Source organism: Struthio camelus, chromosome W (genome assembly GCF_040807025.1).
Source record: "Struthio camelus isolate bStrCam1 chromosome W, bStrCam1.hap1, whole genome shotgun sequence".
Classification (NCBI taxonomy): Eukaryota; Metazoa; Chordata; class Aves; order Struthioniformes; family Struthionidae; genus Struthio; species Struthio camelus.
In genome coordinates this window covers 69,119,604-69,139,725 of record NC_090981.1, presented here as the reverse complement: position 1 = coordinate 69,139,725, position 20,122 = coordinate 69,119,604, and the positions used below count along the sequence as shown (strand labels likewise).

The 20,122-nt window shown below is 38.8% G+C and overlaps 1 protein-coding gene across 3 annotated transcripts in view; it reads right to left on the bottom strand.

Moving 5' to 3' along the window:
• LOC104138517 (WD repeat-containing protein 7) overlaps nt 1-20,122 on the bottom strand; it is a 177,384-nt gene that overhangs the window by 101,948 nt on the left and 55,314 nt on the right. For all 3 annotated transcript variants that reach the window (XM_068925161.1, XM_068925162.1, XM_068925163.1), the window contains one exon: nt 15,049-15,162. In XM_068925161.1, the coding sequence (XP_068781262.1) occupies nt 15,049-15,162 (114 nt within the window). The remainder of the gene's footprint in view (nt 1-15,048; nt 15,163-20,122) is intronic.

Sequence of the window (20,122 nt, the reverse complement as noted above, 5' to 3'; positions counted from 1 at the left end):
ACGCACTCAGGAATAGGTTTTCACGAGCAGAAACGGGGCGCACAGCTGCCCCAGATCTTCCATAGCTGCAGGGCAGACAGCCAAAGTGGTGAAGCCAGGACAGCCTTCCAGGCAAGTTGCCTGTCTCCTGCTATTACAACTACCTCCTACTTGCTCATACAGCAAACGGAAAGAAACAAGGGTGAAGATGAAGACAGAGGCCAGGACTTAGTCGTCTGCATCATGCATAAACAGTAGGACATGTTATAAATATCACAGTTGATTAAGAGGGGAAGAAAAAACCCTGCCATCAAAACTCACTACTTCAAGACTATGAAATTCAGGCACACAGTGGCAACTAGGAAAGACTTTCCTTGGCGAGGAAAGTCAAGAGACAGGGATTTTACGGTTAATGCTTTTGATCTCGTCTTGACAAACCACACAGACCGTCACAGATCAGTCTTGCTAACACAAACAATTAGCTGGTAAACAATTTTTGCTCAGTAGGTTACTGTCCTACTGGATGTCTGGAGCTAGTTCTACAATTGCAACAGAATTTTTTTTTCTTCTTCTTTGATTTTTAAATCCACCAGAGATATACCTGGTGCTGCTTGGGATGCCAGGGAGAGCACCTGATCTTATCTGAGAAGGAAAACCGATCAGAGGAGGTGATAAGGCATTAATGCCACAAGAGCACTGCATCGCACAAACGTGTTTTAAACCGATGAAGCGGGGACCTCTTGAAGGATTACCCCAAGAAACACATTCTACATACTGTCATGCTTACAGAAAGTGTTTAGATGACACACGAAAGGCTTACACACCAAGTTAATATGAGAAATTTGAAATCAATACAAGGCACAATAGGAATAGCACACCAAAAAGATTATGAGCAAAATGACTAAGGGTCATCAGTTGACGTGACGGATTAACAACCCAGGGATTATGAATCCCTCCTATTGGTTTAGTGCCTGAAAAGGCACCAAACACAGACTAATTCACTACCTTTTCTCTACCTGGGAAGGGGGCCTCAGTGGATGACACCATTGATTCACAGCTACGTACAGGTTTTTTTTTTTTACTCATCATTTGATTCAGTGATGGCAATTATGAGGACCTGGGTTTGGCACAGTGTGATGCTAAATCGCATCCCAGGTGCGGTCACTAAGCTTTAGAGAATTTCAATCGAAACTCTTAAATTCCAGGCTTTGCTTTTTAATCTATGGCTCCATAGCCCACCAGTTCACTCTCCAAATTGGTCATGATTCAGGAAACAGCTACAAGTACCTATCACTACACCCTCCCATTTTCTTGCATATTAGGGACTGATAAGCATACTAGGTTTGTAACTGCATGTAACAGTAGCAAGGGAACAAAGATTCCTATTCACAAAAGAGAGGAAAAAAAATGCACTATAGAAGCTTACTAGGAATCAAACAAGTCACTATATGTGGTGATTCTCAGCTAATACAAGGTAAATCAAGTATTTTATATCCTAGGTTTGGAAGAAAAGCAGCTGCTAATTAATCCCTTAGGCAAAACCAGGTGATATCTGCGCATTTCGATTCCACCTGCCATGTAGACTTTGTTCCTTGCCAAGCCAGTAACTGCTTTATCAACGTATCAAACCCCTTTATCAACGTATCAGAAACATTAAAGATATTAAGAGACATAACAGAGGTATTAAAGAGGATTCAGGAACATAGGATTCCTTCCTGGATTACTGGAACAGGATTCCACCAGAGTACCTAGGCTGCAGAGAAAAGGAGGAGTTCTGGGAGGTTTTATACTTAGAGGAGATACACATCTAAAGCAGTCAGTGGGCTCAGCTCACGATGAACGTTATGACACCTAAGCCTCCCAGAATTTGTTTCCACCTTGGTAGCGCAGACAACCTGCCGGGAGTTTGCTCTGATCCGTTTTCCGTGTGATGACGACACCATAGCACGCAGAATTAACACGCAGAGGACAGAACTCTTGTGGGTGGGTGGGGAAGGGAATCATACCGCATATTGTTCTGCGGCAGTCTGCAAGTATGTTGTGTAATATTATTAAAATTCTGCAGATGCTCTAGCTCATGTTAAAGACACCAGACTGAGGAAGGCTATGTCTAGGACCAGCACACTCCAAACTGACCTTCACTCAGCTATAGACTACAGGATAAGACCTATCTTGAAGAAGGCCAAAGGACTTTCAGAGCATGCAGATCACCCCACAAGGAGGGCACCGGGTTCCAGATATGCAAGGAGAAGTAGTGTGGGTGCCCCCGAGTGACTGCAGGTGGAAACGGCCTGGTAGCAGACAGGGGTGAGGACCCTTGGAGCCATGCAGGTCACATCTCTTCATTGCTCAAAGCAGCCCCTAAGGCACAAAGGGACTTTGGTATTGTTTAAACCTGAGTTATAAGAGGTTTTCTGGACCCAAACACTAGATACTATGTTTGGTTATTTTTATAAAATATATGTAGTTAAGAAATGAAATTGTGGCTTGACATTTAAAGCCTTATCCAGTATGTGTCATTTTTCACCAGTGAGTCCAAAAATTAAAATAAATAAATCCATATATAGGTTTCACATCTTTGCTTTACATCACTGCTTCAAGAATTAATATAACCTCAGGGCAATAATATTTAGATATCTAAAGAATAAACAATCCAATTTCAGAATTATTACTGCTCATGATGCAGAACACCACCTAAATTAATATTCAGCAACAGATTCACAGGATTGCAGATAGAAAATAGCTTACTTGTTGTAGCATAGAACTGTAGTCAAGGATTTCAGATCACAGATACGGATGCCCGGCAAACTTAAGACAAACAAAGAATTTCCCAAAAACTTCAGAAGTCGCTTCCCAGACTAAAGGAAATCTTTAAAAAGTTGTATGTTATATATTTAACAATGTACTGGTCATTAGGCAATTGGTTTGTGTAATAACCGGTACAAGCTTCTGGGAAAGTGGTAATTTCCACATGGAAATTGCTAGAGTTGAGAGTTAAGACTTATCCCAATTATTGCTACATTCATAAGAACATTCTTCCACTGACAAATGAGCAACTTACTCAAGTAAATACTGCCAAAAGTAATGGATACGATGCATGTTAACAGCAGCACAGCTTCTGAAACCATTTGGTCCATGACTAAAGCTTACTTACCCTAAGGCTTGTAAACCTTGCTAGCACCGCAGTATTTAGCAATCAAGTTTAAACTTACTGTGGTGGACTAAGGAAAATCTGAGAGGTATTTGCAACTGTTCATTACTATGCAAACTTCTGAAAACGCTGTACCTTAGAAGGAGTTGTACCTCACAGCTGCAGCCGAAAGCTGTCAGGTATCAAGAAGCGAACACCTCCAGGAGGCAGTGCCATTACTTGGCTCAAGCTCATTTTATCAAAGGGCCTCCAGAGCCGCTTCACTCTTTGCTCCTGCTCCAGCGTATGCTTTAAATGACTTCTCTGGCAGCTATCTCCATCAAGGTATCATATATGAAGTAAAATTCCTATATCAAAAATACCAAGACTTGCTGTGCCTTTGAAGACATTCTTCAACGTAAGACAAACAGTTAAGATAATATGGCAATTATTTCAGGCAAAACAACTGCTGAACTTAAGCTAGCTAAGAACTACGCCAACACTGGTGACCTTACCATTTCCCAGATGCATTACCCAACAATTTACCCACTGGGCTTAAAATCAAAATTAAGCTCGAAAAAGATTCTTCCAGGAATAAAATCCTCCTTTTTCGGTAGAGCAAAAAAAAAAAAGTGCTCTCCTCTCTTCAGAACGTAAATCTCTGAGAAGCCTCCTGGGAGAAAGCAGCAGTCTGAGTCTAGCTCCAATGGACAGGAATTGCTAAGTTCAACTCATTAATTTTTAGGATGGTATTTGCATCAAGGAGGACAGAAACAGTGTCTCCTGAAACGATGCTCTTCAAATCAGCCCTGAGGAATATTTTTAGCACCGAGGCTGGGAGCTGGGAGATAATACTGCTCTTGCCTCTGCCATCAACATTATGCAGTTAAACAGAAGATTGCAGTTTTCAGGACTGTCAGTGCTGTCTTGTTCTAACACAAAACTCTCTAAAATAAGACTGAAAAGATATTAGATAATGTTTCTAGAAGTGCATACTTTAAAAATATATTATGTTTTCCAAAAACATAATAATCTTCAACTGTTTCATAACAGGCTAACATCCCTACTTTAACCGCATAATCTTTTTATGCGATTTACTTTAATAGTACTATGCCATTATAGCATCTTTCTCAGACAAAGCCTTGGATTTCAAAGCTAACACTTTGTTGCACATTCACAGACATTAAATAGACTATTAAATAAATACAGCAAATCTTGTTTCTATTTAAGACCTGAAGGAGGCTGGGTGTACCCAAATTTGGCTTTTTCAGTTGTATTAGTTTGAACAAATAAAAGATATTACCTCTATACATTGCTTTACAGTACACAGATGCTATAAAGCGAAGTCTTGCCAGTTGACATGGCATGACCGTACGGGCCTTTAACATGCAGAGGAGATCTGTCACCTCTGTAAAAACCATCACCTGTCAGACAGAGGGAATTAGAAACTGATTGTTTCATTCACCCTTTTTTGGATAACTGGTCACTTTAAAAGTCCTCCTTCACTTTCCCCTCCCAACCCAGTTTCGATGATCTGACACTTATTTCCATGGAAACTGCAGCAAAAAAGAGCAGCCTTCAGTTGAAGAATTTGAGATTTCCAAAGATTCAGCTGTGGCTGATGACAGTGATACAACTGCCCTTGCACTAGGAAAAGGAAAAGGCTCAATTACAATTATTTTGGAAGGAAAGTAATTTTTGTTATGCATGAAAAATTATGAATCGTCAACTTCCATTCTCTTTAGTGCTGCTATTCAGATTTTGTTATTACATACCATGTGTTAGCAGAAACAAAGAGAGGTTGCTGTAGCAGAGGGGAGACTCTTACTTAGGTTTGATAGACCAACCTGTTTAACGAATCACTATTAAGCCTAGGTGCCCTCCTGATTACAAATTTGCTTTACAAATTTCTAAATTAAAACAAAGCATTTTTGGAAAAAGATGCTTCCTAGATATTTCTGAAAATCCTGTAGCTGGATTTCACGTTTTCAAAAGGCAATCTTAAACATGCAAAAAATCAACATTATCAGGTCTCTTTACACCTATGGATTATCAGCTGGAAAAGGTTACATTAAATCAGGACTAACATTAAGTCTGTTATTTTAAAAATTAATTTAATACCTTGTTGTGTAAAACTGAAAATTTTTACCCATATAGATAGGGAATATCTCTAAATATATAGATAAATATTCTTACTGTATAACAAGGTGGCACATAATGATTGCTTGCAAAGAACAATTACTGAACAAGCATATTAAAAATTGGATTGTTTTATAATATTGTTCTCAGCCTGCTGTTATAGGCTGATACTTTTTTTTAAGGTTGAGTTAATTTATACACTTTTGGGCAATCAAAAACTTAAACCAGCAGAACGAACAATTCTAAAGCGTTAACAAAATGTAATTGTTTGAAGAGTCAAAAATGTGTATAATTAATTCCCGATTTCAACTGAGTATTTATTTCACCATAACTTTAGACGGTTTATCAGTAAAGTCAACTAAAAAGATTGTTTTTAAATCAAGGATGAGAAGTCAGGACTTACTCCTTGTATAACCTGTTTTTTCTTTCTGGCAGATAAATCCTACCTGCTACATAACTCTTGCACAAAGCAACATATCTTATTCAGCGCTTTACTCTTTTAGGTCGATACTTCTCAAAGACAACTTAGTATAAATGAAAAAACGTTACTTAGATACATGTTTTTAAACTAAGATTTTCAAGACTACGATGAATGAGAAGTTGTGGTTTCAATCGCTTCTATCCCACTACGTACTGATTCGTACGATAAAGAGTTGTTGAGCAGCAACTAGCAAGGACAGGCAAACAAACGTTATTCAAATGCAGCCAAAAGGACAGAATTTTATTGAATCAAAATGTAACAGGACAACCCATAATGGCAATGGGGTACCGCTAGCAGCGGAAATAGGAAGAAAGTACTTACTCAGCCATTTACTCAGTTTACTGACACGGGCCTCCCAAACCCCCTTTCATATTTATACATATAAAAATTTAAATCTATATCCATATTTGGCAAAGTTATTAGTGCCTTTTCTAATCGAGGCTTAAGCAAATCCCTCCGCCACAGACTGAACTAGCCAACGGCTGTAACCCGGTGCGCGCAGAGGCGAGGGCTCCTAGGGACAGGCTGCGCCTACCGGTGCCGCGTCTGCCTGTGCGCCAGCCGCGCTGCACGGAGCGGAGAGAAGCAAAGCACAACTTCTCCTTGGTTTATCCGAACGTTAGCCGCGCTGGCAGTCCGACCGCCTGACCCACGCAACGTACTGAGCTTAACTACAAACCGAGCAAGACTGTGCAAAGCACTCACAGCAGAGCGGAGACGCTCGATGCTCGTGGCCGCGGCGGAGACGCGAGCGGCACCGAGACCCACCAGCAGCGTTTGTCCGCGGCACGGAGGTCAACGCTTAGCTTGCGGAAGCTTCGTTATGTCCGTTACCGGGGATGGCAGGCCCGCGAGCGAGAGAACACCGCAGTCCTGGAGGAGACGGCAGCGCTGTCGAGAGAAGTTCACAGCGCGGTTTCTCTCCAGTTGCCAGTTTCTAAGAAAACTTCAAAGCTTGCTCTGGAGCGCTCATCTCATGTTAGTCACCACACACTAACAGAGCACACGGTAAGAACGTGTAATACTAACGAGACTCAGCCAATGCCGTCTTGGAAAAGATAGCGTAGCCTCTTTGAGGGACGGACCGGGTAACGCACTGCCGAAACCACAACGCAGCGCTGCTGCCTTGCTGACACCCAGAGCATCCCTTTACGAGCACTGGAGACAGCAAGCATAAGCAGCTATACAAAGGAGGAAGAAAAAAAGAAAGGTTGAGGCTTACATACGTGGCAGGAAAACCCAATCCACTATGCCCATTTCGAAGGCCAGTTGCCTAGTAAACAGGTAACAGCCTACCACAGTCTTTCCCCCCGTGTCACCACTTCTAAAAAGTAAACCGAGAAACAATTTTGCACAGATCTCTCCCCTAACGGTGTGCTACTATGGGCACGCGGCTTTCACAAAGTGGGGAGGAAAAAATAAAGCAGAAGATAAGCTCTCTTTTGGATGTACATAGACTGCAAGTCACTACTTCATGGGCTGTGTTTGGAACACTGTTTTGCATCCAATTTCTAAAACTGTTCTAAAATAAGGCGCTAGCTGCATATTGATTACACAAAATGAGTTTAAGCTTTACTGAAATAAACCTTTGACCTTGTGCGTATCTGTAGGAGCAGCTAAATCGGACACTAAGAGAAGCTAGCAATTTCAGTTTATAATGACAGCCTTTTCCACCCACGTTTGGATTTCAGCAGGGCAATGTAGACACCCAACAGCGCTCAGAAACGACACCACGTGCTCCCAGCAGGGAACGGCGCTGCCGGCACACACCTAACCCCTTCCACCAGGAAAGGCGAGCAACGTGCCAGAATTTATCTTCACCTGCAAGAAGCTCAGCGGTCGGGGTCAGTTACATAAAGGACCGATTAAGACAGTGGGGTGGATATTCAGGTCAGGAACGGTGGTTCTCAAACTCAACTTCTACCCTAAGGTAAAGCTTTTATGAAGGACGCTCTTCTATAAGGTAGCTATGCCGAGTCTGCAGATTTAACACTACAAGGGCTAAGGAACATCAGCCTTTCGTTTCCCTCTAACCCAGGTTAGACTCCACGCTCCATGACCTTGTCCACACCAGCAAATGCACAGCAGTATTTTTAACACATAAAGCAAAACATTATTACAGTCTAGTACTACGCTGAACACGCAAATCTCCCGCAGAAAACATTACTGATTTTAGTCTCACAAATTAACTCGGGGGGGGGGGGGGAATTAAAATACTGTAGAATTAAGGTTAGTTTATGACTATACAGAGTAGATCTTTCTGCTCTTGCCACAAAATTTTTTAGTTTTTTAATAGGCCAAGGTCTGTCCCTTTCAAGAACTACTCAGCACATTTTACTACTGATGAAATGTTGAAGCTTGATCGTCAGCTTCATGCACCATAAATGAACAGATTTTATAACTCTACTGCTGTGTTTAACACTCTCCTACACTGCACATGATCTTTCTAAAGAAACACGGGAAGTTGTACCGGCATGCCTACTTACCTACTGCGAAAAGCCATTAAGACTAGCACTTAAACCAAACCAAGCCTTGATTTCCAGAAGGCCCATCCAAAATTCACTGAATTTAACAGGCACTGAACCAAGATGTATATCAAAAATGATTTTGTAGTCTGACAGAAAAAAGACTGGCCTAATGTTAACAAAATGTAGCATAAGATATTCCAAAGCTTAAACCGATGGGAAAAATGTTTGATATCTCACCACCTTCCAAGATAAGGCAGGTCCCAAAATCTGCCAGAACTAATTTAAAGGCAATAATTAGGGGCGAAGTGACTTAACATAAATTTTTTATCCAGTCCCTTGCCTTAACATTAAAAGAAAACTCTGCAAAGATTTAAGCATTTTCCTACCATATACTTTAAATTTAATTATACTAGTATTAGAATTTAAAAAAGTGAAACCAAAAAGTATAAGAAAATTTGAAAGCTTTGGTTGCAGGGATAACCAAAAAATGAAACTTAAGCAGAACAGAAAGAAAACAAGGAAATGAGGATTCTCAATAATATTTAAAATTGCATTTTAACACTTGTTTTTTTAAACTTTTCTCTTTAAAACCACACTTCCACATGTGCAGGAATTATTCTCAGTAATAATTTAGAAAGATTCTTATGATCAATAGAAAAGTCTTTAAATGAGTTAAAGCACCACACTGAAATGTTTCTGCCTAATGTCACTGAGAAAAGATGGATAGTGAGAAAAACACCAAAACAATTAAGGCACAAATGTTTTTCTAAGAAAAAGAGAATTATCTTTTCCCAAGTTAATAAAATTTGCAGAGTGACTGTGGAACAAAGGAAGACTGCACAAAGTTGGAAGGCGACATCTGTCACCAAAAACAGACAAAAGAACTTCAGTCCAAGAATCGCGTATCGATTTTCACAAAGTACTGACGTGTAACACACACAGCGATGCTGACATCCCGCGTGCACACGCAAAATAAGAAGGTGCAAGTATCGACAGTTACGTTAGCTACGTTCTGTTAGTTACGTTAGTTCCATTCTGTGAAGCACAGATATTAAGCTAAGTATCATCAAGTAAACATAGACACCAAAAAGTATATGAAATTAAAAATGAAAAAAGTTATTTTTAAATACACAAGTAAACATTTATAGATGAATGCATGTTCAAGACTGCTTTTCAAGCCACACTAAAGAAATCTGTTTTTAACTCATTCTTTCTTCAGAACTGCACACCTGGCTTTCATGTAAAACACTTTCCCTGAAATACATGATAAATAAGGCAAATATTTTTTTAAATTTAAAGAGTTACTTGCTTTAGTGATAAGTCATGGCATCTATATTAAAAATGTAATGGTATAAAACATATATAGAGAAAGAACGATAAACAGTTAATTTTTAACTAATACATTAAAATGCCCGTGCTTTAAACACTATAGCTCTTTCAAGGCTTTTATTCTCAGCAAATCACTGCATTTTCATTAAGCCAGGAAGATGCTAAGCGCTGCATCCAGCACCTCAGCACTGGACAAAGGCGGCAAACAAAGACCTTAAGCAGTTCTAAACTGTTATTATCTCCAATTACACAAAGCCTGAAGAACAAGGGTAATGGTGATAAAGTTTTGCACATACTTTTAGAACCAGCTCCTTAGGAACAAACTTTCTGAATAGCAAACACAACAGCTGTTGAACAAAGCGAAGCTGACACACACGTCCAAGGGTGCTATTTCGTTTTTCAGATCCATAGCTCATAAGCTGAAGAAGAGCTGATGTTGCCTTCCACGGAGGATTACTGTTTTCCTAAATATCTTCGTCCAAGTTTTGCAGCTTATAAAATCTATGTATGTTGCCGTATGTTAAACAAATCCCATTTTGTCATTTTTATTTTAGTTTGTTAGCTTAAGTCAAGGCAATTTTTTTTTTTTTTAAATCTACAGTCATTTTTAAAAGTGTCAGCTATTTCTAAGTCAATATAAATATTATAGCTTAACACAAACCGGTGGACTGGTTTGGATCGGGCTCTTTAACAATTCTTGCTCAAACCCTTACGCAGCTGCGGGGAACAGGCCAACGGCAGAGCACGCAGGGCAAGCGCGCTACAGCAGCCAGAACCGTCTAAAACTCAGAACGCTCTCTGCAACTGCTGTGCGGTACACTTCTACGTTAATGAGAAAAGCATCCCCCAAACGAACTAGTTTTCTTGTATTAGTACTTCCTTAATGAATACATGTAGCACTATCCCAACATTGACATATGCCATTCAGACAGATGTCACGCCCATAACCCTCTTACAGAGGGTAGATCTCTTTATGGAGTTTATTGGGTGACATCTGCTTGAATGGCAGATGCCCACATCTTTTCAAATACACGCAGCTTTGCTGAAAAACCAACTGATCCCCAGTTTTTACTGGAAGTACACTTCCTTTAAAAACAAAACAAAACAAGCTACCGAATTCTCTTACCCATAATTTCCTGCTTCCTTGCAGACACCTAATGACAAATTGCAAGAACCTAGATTGAACGTAATTCTAGATCAATTTGATATACACTTATCTATTAGATACACTTGCCAAAATGCTTCGGAATTCTAGTTAGCGCACACGAAAACTCCATTAAAAATTAAATTTACTCATTTAACAACCTGAATCCCTGAATTAACACTCCATTCTTAATTGTAACAGAACAGATTGAGAGACAGAGAAGAGAGAGTGTGTATTTTCACTGCTTTCTTAGTTAGCATCTGAAAGAGATGGCATTTTCTTTAAATGACAAAACCTCGCTTTTCTGGTGTTTTCCACAATAGCCAGTGCATGATATGGTAGTTGGTTTCCCAATGAGTGATTAAATACAAATTAAAAGCTTCTTTGATCTCTCTACAACAGACATTGGAGATACAAAAATGTATGTGACAGGGTCTGTAGAAGGTTCTCAGGTTTGGTCTAACCTACTTAAATGAAACCCAGCAGGAATTTTGTCCAGAGATTGACTCTTTTGGTACCCTCATTGTGCTAAGCAGTGGGTCACTGGCTTGTTTGTTGGGGATGGCAGATGGTTTCATTTGTTGTGCACTTCCACTCCACACCAAATTTTCAGGGGAAGTCTGGCCGGTAACGGGAGGGAAGTAATGCGCTACTGCACCTGCTGCCTCCAGTTCAAAGACGGCCAGCTCCAACAGTAAGAAAGAATGGAGAGAAACCAAAGGGTGGCTCAGAAACTCAATGTATTTAAAAAAGGGACTTAAAATAACTCTGTGAAGCTTTCAGGAAGCAGTTCGTTGAAATGTTTTCTTCCATTACACTGGAAGCTTTCGGGCTAGAAATTGTAATGCTCCATAGAAAAATCAGATATGACGTAGGAATTATACTAAAAATGAATTAAAATAGTTAGATGATACCAACGTCAGAAAGTCCAGGCTGCATAGGAAAAATAAGATTCACTCAAAATTACTGCAAATGCATTCCCACGCACCGCTGTGCCTCCACAGCTGCTACGGTGCGGTGAATTACACGACGAAACCCAAGCACAGTCCCTGCCTGTATATTCCAGAATCATTATGATAATACAGACATATTTCTCCTGATTAAAAGGCTATTTTTAAGTTTAGAATATGGAATAATCTAGGGTTATTTCTCACTTCTAATTTTGCCAGTTAAAGGGTAACTACTGCTTCAAAAAAAAAATACTGCTCATTATGCTCAAAAATACATCTGTGAATACTGAAGGAAAAGACTTAACTATTCAAACTTGAAAATTTCAAGTTGATAAACATTTATCAGTAGCGTTCCTAGACTGAGACTTTTTTTTGCCATGCAAACAAAAAAAAGCATTTCTAAAGCATACCATTATTGCCTGAACTTGCTAGAAGGATTTACAGTGGCTACTGAAAATTTACAGCTATTTCTCCCTCTATGCAAGAGATCAGAATGGGACAAGGAGAAGGTTGACTCTCTCCAGTCCCACGCACTAAAATGTCATGACATCACGCTGGAGAAAATGGACTATCTCGTATACAACGTTCACACAAAAAGAAACTCAAAGCTTCCCTTTGCTCCGAGAGAAGCACAACAACGCTCAATGCTCCTAGAGAAGCCAAGAGAGAAGCACGGGACTGCAGGTGTAACACGAAAGACTTCCAGGCTCAAGACAGAATTATCTGGATAGACTTATTTGGACAGGCATCTGCCAGTCTTACTAACTTTACTAGTATCCCCTAACCCAGGGAATCATATTGCTCGGTTAAGTTCAGCAAATTCAGCAAATACCAATATCACACAAAGCCAGCCCTACACAAATTCACCGTACTCTATATATGCTGATATCTACACACCTCAAGACCCACCTTGGTCACCTGTCTACCCCCACCACTCAGCACACCAAGTTCTGAGTTTTCTTACTACAATATGCATTTATTTTATCCTTCTTGAAAGTAGGATTTTTTGCCAATTTAGACTTTTTTAAATTCTCTTTGACAAATAATACGTTCTGTTTCTGTACTTCAAACGGGTCAGATTCCCTACCTTTTAGGCTTTTGGAACTACAGATCCTTCAGAATAAAGTACATTTCAACTCAAATTCTCAACGCTTCTGTTGCAGCAATTCACTATGCCATATCAGAGCATTTCCTGGAAAAAATATATTTGTATTGCTAAAAGAAAAATTAGATGATATCTAAGAGCCTAAAATTATATTTCAAATAAAATGCTTTCTGAAAAAATTCAATTTACTTTCATGAGGAACTGCACAATTCTGCCCACTGAGGTCAGTAGATTTATGACCACACAAGTGAAAGAACGCTATTGTCCACATATGAGCTGAAGTTGTACAAGCAAAATATTTTTCTGGTTTTGAAGACAGAACCAATTTTCTAAATAACTCCTGCTTATATGTTTTTAAATGCTTAATAGGCACTGTAGAATATTAGGCTTCAGTGTTTTTCAGCCAGCTAAGCTAAAACACCTTAATCGCTAAAAGGACTGAAGGGAAAGTGATCCTTTTAAAAAATTATTTGGATAAATGAAAGCGTTTGGTGAATCTCAAGTTTAACCGAAAAAATTCCTGTTGTCCACTGCACACCAGCATTACTTTGTGCAATGAATCAATAAATATTAGGTTTAAAAGGACTGCTATAGAAAGAAGCTGCATCATTTTTTAAGATGACAAGGTGAAGTTTAAATTATCTCAATTAAAACCTTTTGGGGGGCAAATGGCATTCTAGTTGTCTGGCTGTTCTTTACAGATAGGACTATTCTTTTTGAACAAATGTATTTGTATTTAATTAAATTAGTTTTATCCAGTTGTAAACTAAATATTCAGCTTTACTCAGGACACACTTTTTTAAAAAAAAAATCAATTGCTTTTAATAACAGAGGTACTTTTCCTGTAAATAAAATTGTTACTGCTGTTAGATTCTAGCAATATATTGAATATCCTTCTGAAAACCTCAAGAGTCTACACATAGCAAAAGATGCAAATAACCTGGAACTCACTCCATTAAAGAATCTCATCTTTAATCTCTTCCTCTTGAAAAGAACATAAGATGTTGAAGGGGGAAAATGCTGTCCTAGATATAATTGTTCATAATACTTGTTCATAATACCGCTGGCTCTCACCAAAAACTCCAGGAAAGGAATCAAAGTCTCCAGTAGACGTGGAGTCAAGGAGAAGGTGTACGTTTCTGTACGAAACACTGATGTAAAGGAAAGGCTAGGAAAAAAAAATTGTATTTCAGGCTACCTAGAGCCCATTCACTAATTTTTTTTTTTTCGAGGGTCAATCTTCTATTTATTATTGTTTCTTGACAGATTCTGCATCTTCCTCTAGTCATTAAAGGCACTTCCAGAATCATATTGGCTCTTGGCTATTTCAAGTTCGCCTTTTATCCCCTTGCTTATGTTAGTACTCACTATTCCAGACAGTCTGTTCTCTCACCAACCAGGAATCCTGTCTCAGTCACCTTCAACCAGAGACTTGACCCAAAGCTAGGCCTGTCATGCTAACAGACTTCTGGTCAATAGAAATAAATAGTTTTGCTTTAGACTCTCAAAAAAAAAAAAATCTATACAATGCTCAGTGAAGTCTTTGAATCTAAAAGGTAACTCTTGCACTCTATGATCTACAGCATGCTACACTAAAACACAGAGTTGTTCAAATTAAGAGGGTATCGATACTGAGGATATAGATATTTCCCTTATGACAAACAAGCATGGGGGGGAAAAAAAAAGAATTCAAAGATATGTACTTCTAATTAAATGCATATTTTAGTATGGTCTATCAAGGCTTATTCTGAAGTGACAGATCAGAAATTTTGACTTTATCTGCCCATCTACAATAAACTCGAACAATGGTAAAAAGCTGGATTGGTATTATAGAATGGAAACGTACTTGAGTTCTGTGCATAACAAACTAACGGCACTTACTTGTTGAAAAAAAAAATCTCAGATCAATCAGGGCAGACTGTGACAATAACATTTATATCAGTTTTTTCACTAAGGTAATTAATTTAAGGAATAACTAGAAACAATTAGCTTTTATTCAAGAACTGCAAGCTAAACATGCCAGTTGTAGGCAGATTCAAGAGCTGAAAGCACATACAAGGAAATATAAATAATGTTTCAGAAGTAGCACAATAACATTGCAGTAATTACAGCAAAGCAAGTATTTAGTTTTAATCTAGAGCTCTGCATTTTCTTTTCTTTAACCTTTTTTCTGCTTTTTACTTCTAACTGTACGCACTTCTTCCTAAGCAGCCTTAGAGTTTCATTTTCTCATGAAAAATATGGAAATTTAACATGAAGTGTTCTGTCTCCTCTGCATTACACCTAACGCCAAAAATAACATATCGATTATCTTTACGCTTACCTGCTGTGATGTCATCATCAGCCAGATCATGCTCTTCTTCCTGAACTTTCGCTTCTGCTCCCAACGAATCTGGGCTTGCACTACCAGTCTGAATGGCTTCTGTTGTTACTCCAGCTGGACAATAAAAACAAAAAGAAGTCTGAACAGCCACAGAAATCAGTGACTTTGGTATATAATGTCCTTAGATTAGGAAAGAAAAAAAACCCCACAAACAAACTATCTTCTGACGTTCTGGACCATGCAGTACAGTTCTCTACGAAATGTAGATAAAGCAAAGGGTAACTATTTTCTGATTTCCTTTAAAATTATATGCAGACCTTTCAAACAGCTATCATTGAAAAAAAATCTTTTGCACACCATACATATCTCTCTTACATATTTTCTTCCTTTAAGATCACCTTCTAGCTCCATGAAAATACCAGATCGTACCCACTACATCCTACACTAACATCTCATTTAGGCACAAAATACAAAGCTGCATAATAGGTAGCGGCTGAATTTTTATCACATCTACTCTTAGTATTTCATCTCTCTCCCCAGAAAGAGAAAGGGTTGGGTTTCCGCGTTACCTCCAGCACGCACTGAGTCAGCGGAGCCATTCCATTCCCCTTGGGTTGTGACGCACCAGCTAATTGCCATCAGAAACCACGCCACAAACACCAAAGCTTGCCACACAATACCACGCAAACAGCTCTCTGGTTTACACTCCGCCTAACTGTAACCTGTAATTATTCCCCAGCCAGGCCTTACCACGATCCAATCAAGGCATTATCAAAATAAGTGTTTTGCTAAGGGCGGAAAAGTCCAGCCTCACACACAGTCTTACCAAAGAGATTTAGGAAAGCTAAGAGAGCAGTTTGCAGAGAAGCCCTGATAAGATTTCCTTCCTCCTGATATATCCTCTAAGTCGGCCTGTACTATCAAAAATCTTATTATATGAAGGGATTGCTGCTTTACTGATTGTGGTATTAGGCTTGCAATCTACAGAGGCGTTAAGTCCCCATTAAAAAAGGACCACAGCCCTTTGTCAGCACCGACCAAATTTCAACACGAAATTAAGTCTTGGTAAAAGGCTTTGCCTTCTGACAGTCACACAGCTCTAGACTGTGGTCTGAAGACTCCAAAGCACCAGCAACTGCCTGCTACAGGAGGATGGAGAACTGCCTGCTCCACTTGCTTCTCCTCCTCCTCCTCCACTTTGAAGTCGTATTTATGAAAGCGCTAAAATGCATTACTTCATTCTCTCAGTATTTTTCATGTAATAAGTTACTAGTCCTCTCCAAACATATAGATTTGATTAATAAATCACGAAGGGAAAATTTCTCTGTGGGTGGGAGTCTGGGAATCCAAGTCTGAAAGCCGTTCAGTTCCGAGCCTTCTTTAAACCAGCTCCAGAACAGTAACAGCCTCACGAACACTCTCAGATTTTACTTTTTTAGTACTATTGGTAAGTAGCAAATATTCACCACAAAGTAATTACTTTTATCCTGTGATAACACAGTGATTTTCTGACACAGCAATTTCTACGTAGAGGTTCTGGCGTAGCCTCTATAAAGAGGGTAGTATTTTTAAAATATCTTTATGAACTTCCTTCTCATTATGCCAATATATATAAACATAGTGACAAGAAAATTCCAAGAGAAGAATACGGATACTTTTAAGACATTTTAGCATCAGAATTTTCCTCTCTGTCACAGAAAAAACCCTCCATTTACCTAATATTCCAGCTAGTACAAGAAGCTGCTAATCTCCCCAGACATAGTAGACTTGTATAACTATTCCCCAAGTATCACTTCCATAGTCTAAAATTATTTCATTTCTTTCTATGCTCCGAGAACAGCAAAAAGTTTGCATGCCTTTTTAAAGCTGCATTATGAAGCCTCTTATCAGTGACAGCTTTCATCTCAGATGTTACATTTTCTTTGGTTATAACTAAGTCAGCAGAATCCAAGGGTCCAGCAGTCCCCAAAAGGTAAGTTCAGGCTATGCAGAAACTCACAGTCTTCAATTAATTTAGTTATAACATCAATTCTTTCACTGTTTTATATCCCCGAGAAGCTGAAACGAGGCTGATCTTCCATACGGGATGTACTACACCCTTCGAAAGAGTTTATCAAGACTAGTTATGATACAATGGGAGGAAATAAGGGCCTTGCATGAGTTGTTTTTAAGTCTAGTATATAAAAAATTGAGCAAAGTCTATTACAATTGCACACAATTAAGACTATAAGTACAAATCTAATTTAATCAGAACGATTAAACGTTCTCAGAAAGCCACTGAATGGATAAAGCCAAAGGGAAGAAAAAATAACAAGCATGCAAATAAGTCAGGCAATAAAACATTGTTTCCTCTCAATAAAAATCCAAGATGATGGAATGTATATTCCTGGATGCGAGAGCTTTCTACATAACTGACCAAGAACATCTAAGAAACAGATTTTAGAAATGAAAAGGACATAAAAACTTGAATGTATTAAAAATAAGCCAGTTGACATATTAAATCTATTGGAAAACTAAGCAAGATATACACATATTAGAAACCTACAACACTATTATCCTTTACTATTTACTGTAGCATCCTCAACTAATTATTCATTTAATACATTAAAACATTGCAGTGCAAAATTGCTTCTTTGTGCTCTTTTAACTCAAACCTTGCTAGAGTAAGATCAACCACGTGTACAAACAGCACAAAGTCTTTGGGGTCCAATCACACTACCCTTACTCAATGAGAAGTCCTGCTTAAATCGATGGAAGTTTAATTAAGTTTTACTCAGTTAATCAGGCTTTAAACAAAGCTAAGAGATGCATACATCTACCGGAAATATATTAATAAAAAAAGACAGCAAATTCACTATTATAGACTGATCACAGTTACTGTTTTGCAGTGATGACATGGGTTACTATATGAAGCAGGTTAAAGACGTACCGCAGTTTAATGATATTTGAATTTCTTTAATGTTATGCTGCTACAGCATTCAAGATTTTCACTTAAAAATGGACAATAATTTGATACAAACATGTACCTGAATGAACTGGAATTTAATGATAATGGGGAGCAACAGAAGTGTCTACACTTAATTTCTGGACCGAATTCATTGAGAGCAGATTTCTGCAGCGCCTGACCAGCACTGCCCCCGTTCCCTGCAACCCTTCTGACAGACAGCCTGCTTGCCGCACATTAATTCACTTCACACCATTTCTATCGATCCTCAGCCAGTTCCCTAGTCTCTTTGCACACACTGCTTGTCTGGCTGCCTACATCCCCATCAGCACATGCACACAAAGGCCACAGAAAGATAACCTTTTGCTTTCCATTAAAGATATAGTAACCGTTTTTGTATCTGCAGTAACATCACATATTTAAAAATATATCATACTTTCCCACCACCAAGCATACAAATCTACTGCCAAAAGATTTTAGGTGCTCCTACTGCACACAGTCTGGGAAATGATTGCTTCAACATTTTAGGAAAACGTTACACCAACCAATGTTAAAATAAACAAATCCAAAGGTGAATATAATATCCAGCAAAGAAATCCCTTTAAGAAAATAACTTAACCTGCAAAATCCAATTTTCCCTAAGGATAGCCTTCACTCTTAAAAATAAGCAGGTAGAAGGCAGTAGTAGTGCATTTTCCTTTTTGAACTTCACCGGAAAACACTTTCTCATGCAAAACACACCATGGACTATGCAACACTTTAGAAACAACTGTATACTGTGAAAAAAGAGTAACAGATAAGGCTAGGACAAAAATACACAGTTGCATGACCTTATCTTAGCAGGTATTAAATGAAGCTTAGAAAGTCTAACGCTTTTCCTCCTTGTGGGAACCTGAAAAATATCAATGGCTGAAACACCTCTAATACTTTTAATTCATAACATCACTTTTACACCCATTCCCATTTCATTTGCAGTCAACAGGCTGACACGCCAATTTTGGGTTTAGAAGGCCCAAAGAAAACCAAGATTTATTGTTCTACCTACAGCACGCTGTGGAACTAAGCCTAATCTGTTCCAACATCTGAACTCTAACTCATTTGCTGCAGAAGCTGCGTAGGCAGCTATAACCGAGCTGCTTGGAGGGGCGACAGCACAAGGGGGCCAGTCTGAGGCTGGTCTCCAGCATAAGCTACTGCTGTGCTGGCAGACCCACACAAGGGAAAAGAAGATCTGCTTGGCTTTGTCCCTCCTCCACCAACCCATCATCTTGGGGAAAAAAAATAGCTGCAGGGGAAAAAAAACAGCTGAAGGCTGCTTATAGCATCTCGCAGCCTAGTTCTATCTTACAGACTTACCTCTTTCTCCCTGTCTCAGACACAAACAAGGACATCTTTCCAATTAAATGGCTTAAAGATGATAGATTTACCAAGATCCAGAGTCGATCTGGAAAATCAGAACTTCATATTCTTATGAAGTTATATCAGGACTCTTTATTTCTATTCTACAGCTTAATGGGTGAATATTACCAATAAAGAATAGTCCAATAAACACACACCAGATTCAGAAACAAATTTGCTCAAGTATTACGGAATTTTCTTTCTCTTTTTTTGTCAAAACCATTGACATGAAATGGGACCTTACTTTTAAGAAAAAACACATCTGGTCCTGCTGTTTATTCTTTAAGGCCCTAATTCTCTCAGTGTGACATCAAGTTAGCTACTTAGAAATAACTTCTAAATTGGATAAGAGAACACAATAAATACGAAACAAACAAATCATTTTCAACCAGAATGATTAAGAGTTTTCCTGTAGGACAGCAACAACCCTTTTAGCATACCTATGAAGAGACTACTTCATCATGACAAAAGTCTGAAATATTTTTGTTCAGCATCTCTGTATTCTATTTTCTTATTCAGAATCACTTGAAGGGGTAAAACATACTGCAAATGATTAATATATTTAAGCTGTGAGAGATGCTTTAACTTTTTTTCCTTTTTATTTCCATAATGAGCATTTTTCCGCAAATGCTGGTTGATCTGCCTGTCAAGGGAGACCGCAATTGCACAGTTGTATAAGCTCCAAGCGAAGCAACCAGATGCCAAGATGCCATGAATCCAACGCTTAGCGAG